Source organism: Corylus avellana, chromosome ca6 (genome assembly GCF_901000735.1).
Source record: "Corylus avellana chromosome ca6, CavTom2PMs-1.0".
Lineage (NCBI taxonomy): Eukaryota > Viridiplantae > Streptophyta > Magnoliopsida > Fagales > Betulaceae > Corylus > Corylus avellana.
Window position 1 is genome coordinate 8,076,347 of NC_081546.1, and position 8,366 is coordinate 8,084,712.

Genomic DNA, 8,366 nt, shown 5'->3' on the forward strand with positions numbered 1-8,366 from the left:
AAGTAAAAATCAATTCACTCTTAAAAAACCAGTACAAAAGGTATGTCATAAAAAACAGGTTTGTCTTTTAAAAAAATAGTTCACGCCACATGTCGTAATATTAAGGCATGCACTTCTGAGAGGGTTTTGGCTATTATATATAATATGATATGATATCTTAGGCATTTAATTATTTTCATCTTTAACTATTTGTTCCCTATAATTAGAGGCCCTAATCATGCAGACCATGTGGCAGCATAGTTACGATCCACAAAATGAAATAATTTTTCTTTCATTTTCTTATGGCACTGTCAAATGATGTAAAGTAATGACACCCACTCGTTCTTCTATTAAATTATTTGTTAATCATTTCAGATTAATTAATTGACGTACGTTGTCGAGTTGTCAAGCCTGTACCAACCAGATTAATATATTCTCTTTTTAATAATATTTTATCTCAGATTAATGCAAAAATAGCATGCCAATTACTTGAACCACCAATAATTAAAAGAAAAAAAAAATCAATTTTATTCCTTAGGCTTTAATGCGATTTCAATTAATTTATGTATTTAATATATAAAAAATATATATTATATATAAAGGTAGGTAGTTATTAACTGTCTTTTCCTGCCCCTAAAATCATTAACCATGCCAACCAAAGTAGTTATGCACTAGTTTACCCATGTATATCGGTTAGAGCACTAACAGCAGATTCTCTATAACTCATTCTATTCCCTATGTTTAGAGAAAATCTCAAAACAAATCAAGAAAAAACACCCACATTAAAAACCCTAAATATAACGAACATCAAAGGGCATCTAAGATGCCCAATGCATTATTAAATTATAAAAAATTGATTCTCTCTCCTCTCTCATTTACATGTCCCAACAATTACCTCTCATTTCTCCTCTCTCATTGGTTACAATGATAAAAAGAAATAGTATGTAATTCATATAAGGAAAAATAAGAAAATCTATTGTGAAGTGTTCTTTTACATGGAATCAAAAAGTAGTTTTATTTCATAAATTGAGAAAAAATTGTTGGGAATCCCATCATCATCATCTAGTAGTAGTAATTTTTTTTTTTTTGGATTTCTTTTTGTACTCTCTTTGAATTGTTTTGTAAAGTAATGGGAATCTCATCTTACTCACAAAAAGAGAAAAGTGCCCAAAATAGTTTGATTTGTCGTTTTACTTGGAGGAAAAAAAAAAAAAAAAAAAAATGAAACACCCGACACTCGGCCAAAAACTAAAGGGACTTTTTTTTTAGTCCCCAAAAAAAGGGACGATCGGAAAAGTGAAGTTGGAGGAGCAAAAATGATGAACAGGCACTTTCTCACAATGGAAGACAAAAAAAAAATAATAATAATAAATTTCTTAAAGATTCTGTGCATAATGAATAAGGCATGCTTATCACTTTGCATATTTCTCCATTTATGGTAAAAACATATGATGAATTACAACACTAAATAATTGATAATTCTGAACAAGCAAACCTGATCCAGCAAAATCTATAATTTGTTTCTAAAGGTGATTAAAAGGTGGTTGGTTCTGATTGTGCTGGTGTGAGTATGTTGTTGAAGAAGGATTGATGTAGTCAAAGGCTGCCATGTTGAGAAAATCTTTATGAGAGAATGCTGCTCTTGCTCCAACACCCAAAAAGTCTCTTGTCAGCCCATCGTTGCCACCTCCTCCATTAATGCTTTTGCTTGCTTTTGAGAGAGCATCCTGAAAACCACCCTCTCTTTTTGGATTCATCATCATCATCCTATGATAATCCTCTTCAAAGGACGATCCTTCAACTAACCCAGATGAGCAAGGCAAAGATGTCATGCTCATCATGTCATGAAGAAGAGAATTATGCTCAATGAATCCAGTCCTACTAGTACTACTGGTGACAGCAGCAGCAGCAGTAGCTGCTGCAGCAGCTTTATTCCCAAAAGATGCCAAGGCAAAGGCATGAGACCCACTTCCCATTTCATCACGTGAAGACACACCCAAACAAGAAACAGCTGTAGGGGAGAGTGAGGGCTTGCTCATTGTAACACCCATTTGAGCTGCTTTTTGCAATAATGCAGTTGCTGACATGTGTGGGGAAGCAGCTGGCTGAAAGGGAGGGAGGAGTAGTGTAGAATCAGGGTTAGTGTTAGGGCTAGGGTTTTGATCGTGGTGGTCTAAATTTGTTGAAAATAGATGTGAGGAGGAGAGATTTAGTGGTGAATTACAAGCCAACCATGGTTGTAGTTCTTCTTCTCTTTTCAGTGACTGGATTCCTTGGCTATGGAGTTGGGTTTGTGGGGACACAAGTGAGTTTGTCGCTGTGATTGCTCTGCCACTCTCCTGTGCTAAAGCATCACAGAAGGCTCTGTGGGTGATGAAACTGTCCCTCCTGTGACCATGAAAACAAGCACAAAAAACAAAAAGAGGAACCATAAAAATACAGCTTAAATAAACAGTGTAAAAGTACTCTCTCTCTCTCATCACACCTTTTTCTCTCCAAGGACAAAAAAACATTGCAGCAGTCTACCATTAAAGGTTCCTAATCTGGCCACTTTTACAGTAGCCATTACGAGTTAAAAAGTTTCAACCTCACTTCTCACTCTCTTTTTATCTCCATTCTCCATTTGAAAATGAGATCAAATAGTATAATTTGAAGGTTAAGATTTAAATCAAATACATATATAATATAAATTTTGACACAGCCTTTTAAAAAAATTCAAATAATATGACATTATTTATGTACACCGCCATATGCACTAACTTTAAAACTTAATTATGAAATATTGGATATGAGATTGAGATGAATCTCGGAATGCTAATAATGAAATAAATTTGATTTTTGCTATTAAATCGAGATTCTTCTTCTTCTTCTTACCCCCACCGACATACAATATTCATATATAGCAGAAGAAGATGCAAATTGGGAGCATTTAAAAGCTATTTGTTCAATCATGGAATAATTAAAGATTTAATTTATTTTCTCTCATAACTATGCAATAGCATATATGTTGCTCTTACCTAGAGAAAAGGGTTCCACAATCACATCTATACTCTCGAGTGCCACAAATCTTAGAGTGAGCTTTCCAATCTGATTGAACTGCATAACGCTTTGAGCACCTTTCACACTTCCACCTCTTTTCCCCATGCTTCCTGCAAAAGTGCTTCTTGATTCCTGTGAGGTCCCCAAGAGCCCTTGAGGGGTCATGGTGAACGCACGTTAGCTCCGGGCATACATACACCTTCTTCCTCACCACTTCACTTGTCCTTTGCTTTAACTTCCATGGCACGTTATGCCCTCTTCTGTGAAGCTGAAGGTTTTGATCTCTCTGAAACCCTTTGTTACAGATATCACATACGAATCTGTTTGTTGCTAAGAGGCTTTTGGGAGACAAAGCTATCACTTCTGCTTCTGGGTCTGGTTCAAAATTAACAAATCATGAAAACCCATCAAACAAAAATGGAAAATCAATTTGTTTTATAATGAAATTAACCTGGTTTGCCTGGAAGACTCCTCTTCCTCTTTGGTGGTGGTGCTAGATTTGTTGAGGCAGATGCAGAAGTCTCATTCATCCTCTTCCTTTCTATATTAATCTAAACAACTTTGTGGGAATGATGACACAAAGCATGAGATTCATTAAATGAGCTCAGAGATCCTCTATGACATGGCTTCCTGAGATCTTAGCCCCAGACCCTAATTTAGAAAGACTTGCATAACTATAAGTATAATCCCAAGAAGGAAAGAAAGAAAAATATGAAATGAATTAAAACGTAGTTTAGCAACAAACCTCTTGCAGCCACAAACCCTAGGTGGATAGTTGCTAAAACCAAGAAGATTCAGCATTAAGCAGACAAACTAAACCATTCAAGAGGGTGTTGAGAGAGAGAGAGAGAGAAAGAGAGAGATGTGGATGAGAAGGGATTGTTTTAAAAACTCTTAACCATTCAAGACCACAGGCAAGCCAACAGGCTTGTTCTGACGTGCACTTTCTGTCTTTTCCTTTGTTCTCTTCCCAGTACCAGAAAATCTCTCCTTTATCATTTGTATTTACTTTATCAAATAATATATTTTTTATGCCTTGAATATTAACTTACACCACCTTTCCCCTTCCCATCCCCCAGAAAAGAGTAAAAAGAGGAGATGATAAGAAGTTGATTATGGGCTTTTAACATAATGACTAAAAGAGATAAAAGCAACTCAGCTTTCCTCTGTGCATGATTGGTTCTGTGATTGAGTTCCAGCAGATATATGCTCATAGGAAACAACAGTTTTTAATTTCCCATTCCTTTTTGTTATAGTAATTATTCAGTAACTTTTCCATCTTTCTTTCCTTTATTAACCAAATTTCAATTAAGTCCCTAAAGCCTGGCATTGAAATATAAAAGTCATAAAGAAGTAGGTCGGTCCCAATGCTCTGCCTATCCCATCATTCACTTACTTTCTATTGCATGTGACAATGTGAGATACAGAGAGAGAGAGAGAGAGAGAGAGAGAGAGTATCGGAAGTTAAAGAAGGTTGATCTAGTTTGGCGCGGTATATTTTCTTTCCCTTTTTTTTTTTTTAATTGTCATGTGCATGTAAATCAATAAGTAATATAGTCATCTAATCATCATTTGGTAAAATTCATTTCATCATGCTTGCAAAATTAGGGTTCATATCATATATTGTATCAAAGATGTTCAAGACATTGTAAGAGTGTATAATACTTTGAAGCAAAATATTTATGCTTCGAAAATCTTAAATTAAATGTCCATATGAAATTTACTCTCTTATAAGCTCGTAGATTTTCCCAAGGCAATTGTTTGGGTACTCGACGCCTCCATCATCTGCAAGGTATTCTACTATTAGTTACACATCTAGACCAAGATTCCAACTTAAGACTTTTAAGCATTATGCTAGCCAAACCGTTAGGATGGTACACAGACAGTGGGGGCAGTCTAGACCTCAAGACGATTCTCGAACCGTCAGGACGGTTTCTAGACAAAAGCTCTTAACTCCATAAAACCAATCTTACCTTTAACTCTTCTAACATGTTCCAAGGCTTAAAAATACTTTTTTTTCACTAACCTAGACACTAATAATATCCTAAATCAAAGCTCAAACAAGAAAGTCTCAAGATTTATCCCAAAATTAAACATTTCTTACAAAACCAAAGTTTTCATCTCCAACACTTGAAAAATCACAAGGATCCACACATGACACAACCACACACATAGGAGTTAGAGATCTTCTCTTTAATTCGCAAGTTCAAAACGTTCTTGGACACATATTCAAACCAAAATCCAAACTTTCTAGCCCTAAAGTTACCACCTTTCACAAGAAAAACTTAACTTTACCATCAAAATTTATAAGACACGTACACATGCACCTACAAAAAATAACACATTACAAAAGGTAAACAAAATATAAATAAAATAAACTAAAGAAAGGGGTTTGTAGCTTACCCACTAGAGGATTAAAGCTCAAACCCACAAGAAATCCCTCCGTCCTCTTCTCCCCTCTCTCTAAAGGCTATGACACACACCAAATGGTGCCTTAAGACTCAAAAAAGGTTTTAAAGACCTCTAACCACGTATGTGTAGTGTTGACCATATTTGATTCACATGAAGATTGTCACCATTTAGACGGTATTCATATCGTCCAGACTTACGTTTATCTGAGGTTGATTGTTAGGGTGGTTTTCACAAGGAATTTCCCCTAAGTGTTTAAAATTAAATTTTCTCCCCCTTTTGGGATTTGTGACTAATATATCCAACACTACTATAAACACTTAGGCACTAATTATCACTACAAGAATTTTATTTATTTGTAACGGACCGTTAGTAATGTATCAAGGCTATTGACATGTTACTAATGGGTAGTGATGTGTTAACAATAACGTGTTTGGCGGGTTAAAAAATTAGTCGTAACCACTGGGAATTTAGTAACGTGTTAGGTTCTGATACTTTACCCTTTTGTAACGTGTCAAAATTTGACACGTTACCAAATGTATGGTAACGTGTTACATTTTAACACGTCACCTTGTACTGACATGTTACTTTTTAACACGTTACCAAATATTTAATAACGTGTGAATTGACATTTCACTACAAGGTGACGTGTCAATTTGACACGTCACCTCAAGGTAACGTGTCAATATGACACGTTACTAAATCTTTAGTAACGTGTCATACTGACACGTTACCTTGTGGTGACATGTTAATTTGACACATCACCATAGGGCTGACGTGTCAAATCAGACACGTTATAGGTAACATGTTAAATGTTAACACGTCACCCTAGTGGCAGGAATTTTTTTTTTTTTTATACAATTTCTCCGTGCGCACCTAATATACGATAATCTACCAACTAACTCAAAAACTATAAACAATCACAAATAATCCACCAACTAATTAAAACGATCTCTATACATCAACATTGCTAATAAACAAATATATCATATATACATCAACAAAACATACAAAATATACAAGTTAAGTTGTTCACAAATACATGACTCAAACTATACCCAACCAAATACATATATACCCAACCAAATCCGAATGAACGCCATCATGACCCATCCGACTTCTCCGTACTAACTGCAAATGATAAAACAGACAATCAATCAGCAAATTAACATGATAAAATTTGATCAAGTCAAGCATATCCAAGCAAGGCAACAATTTCATGATTTATTCCTCCATGTTTTATAGGATTGCATATTACTTTCCATCACAACCCATGATTCACGCCATTATATATGGGATGTGTTCCCTTCATATGCCTATATATTGTTCTCTCTTGTAACATTCAAATCGCTGAATAAAAATGTAGTCCTTTGTGTTCTCTTCTTTTTCCCTTTCTTCTTCTTGTCTTTACAAACTTTATTCATTTAGTTTGTATTTTCACATGGTATCAGAGTAATAAATTGACTAACGTCATTCTAGTTCCTTTTCCGCTGTCTCTCTGAGTCATTTCATCAAGCACCTTAGCCGCATCACATATGTTTGTTGAGTCACACATTGCAAGCTCACTCCTTCTCCATAGTTACCGCACACCGACATCAACCTTTGGTCATCGCGGTGAAATCTAACCATCCATTGTTGGTTTTGCAGGGAGATTCAACCACCCCTTGGTATCTGCAACGAAATCTACCGTCCCTTGGAAATTTACAACGAGATCCGACTGCTCCTTGGTATTTTACGGCGAGATCCGACCTCCCCTTGGTGATTTTGTGGAGAAATCCGACTGCCCCCGATGGTTTATGGCAAGATTCAACAGACAAACGGCCAATTATTTGTTTTTGTTTATGAAACTGAAGGATGTTCCTACCATCAGTTTGCAGGGGAGTGTTAGAAGATAAAATCTGATTAAGTCAAGCATATCAAAGCAAGGCAACAATCTCATGATTTACTCATCCATGTTTCATGGGATTGTATATTACTCTTCATCACAACCCATGATTCATGCCATAATATATGGGATGTGTTCTCTTCATATGCATGTATATTGTTCTCTCTTGTAACTTTCAAATCGTTGAATAAAGATGTAGTCCTTTGCGTTCTCTTCTTCTTCCCTTTCTTCTTATTCTTCCCTTTCTTCTTATTCTTCTCTTTACAAACTTTCTTCCTTTAGTCCGTATTTTCACATACTTTTACGTCCTCTACACATTACGTTTTAATTGTGTTATATGCATGCATGTGTCAGATAAAGATAATAGTCCAACAAAGTGTGTTTATCAAACAAAATTACTAGCCATTAAAATGATAGTCATCTCAGAAAATAGTCGTGTTACTAAAAGAGAAACAAAAAGAAAAATAGTGTAACCTGATCGGCTATTCGCTGAGGATCTCACAATCACAAAGGCTGGAGACTCTGCGCCATGCAGAGCCCTAACATTAGTTACCTCCGGCTCAAAGCTCACATGTCTCGAACTCTCAAGCACAAGAACACAGGCCTCATATGTCGCCATCTGCGCAACCTTCTGCTCAGTAATTTGCGCAATAATCACCGCAAAAATTTGCTCCCTCTGCTGGGCCAACATTGCATCCATCTGCTCATTCTGTGCAGCCATCTGTGCCATGTGCTGATCCCTTTCAGCTTCAATTGCTCTTTCAAGTTCATCACGCGAGACCGTTGAGCTTCCAGGGTTCTGTGATCGTGCTTGGGACGGTGTGTAATATGAGTGGATGTTGCCGCGCACAGGTAGAATATTTTTACTAACTCCTCGAACACGACCTGCATATTCAGGCTTATTGCAGTGCGCCTGGACGAATGCATTGTTCAATGCCCACCAAATCTTCCCCTGGGGCCCATTTGCCAATTCCGCAGGGTCAGTATCCAATAGCTCCTCCATCCGTGCCTGTATGTTACATTACACACGATCATTGTTATATAAGTGTTAATC

At 36.4% G+C, this 8,366-nt stretch overlaps 1 protein-coding gene across 1 annotated transcript; it reads right to left on the bottom strand.

The window, feature by feature from the left end:
* Positions 1-1,322: 1,322 nt before the first annotated feature.
* LOC132184329 (protein indeterminate-domain 11-like) lies at positions 1,323-3,971 on the bottom strand. Its single transcript, XM_059597919.1, has 4 exons — positions 3,764-3,971; positions 3,470-3,669; positions 2,997-3,393; positions 1,323-2,367 (listed from the first exon to the last, which is right to left on the bottom strand). The coding sequence occupies exons 2-4, from the start codon at positions 3,546-3,548 to the stop codon at positions 1,503-1,505; spliced, it is 1,341 nt and encodes a 446-aa protein (XP_059453902.1). The 5' UTR covers positions 3,549-3,669; positions 3,764-3,971; the 3' UTR covers positions 1,323-1,502.
* Positions 3,972-8,366: the final 4,395 nt, after the last annotated feature.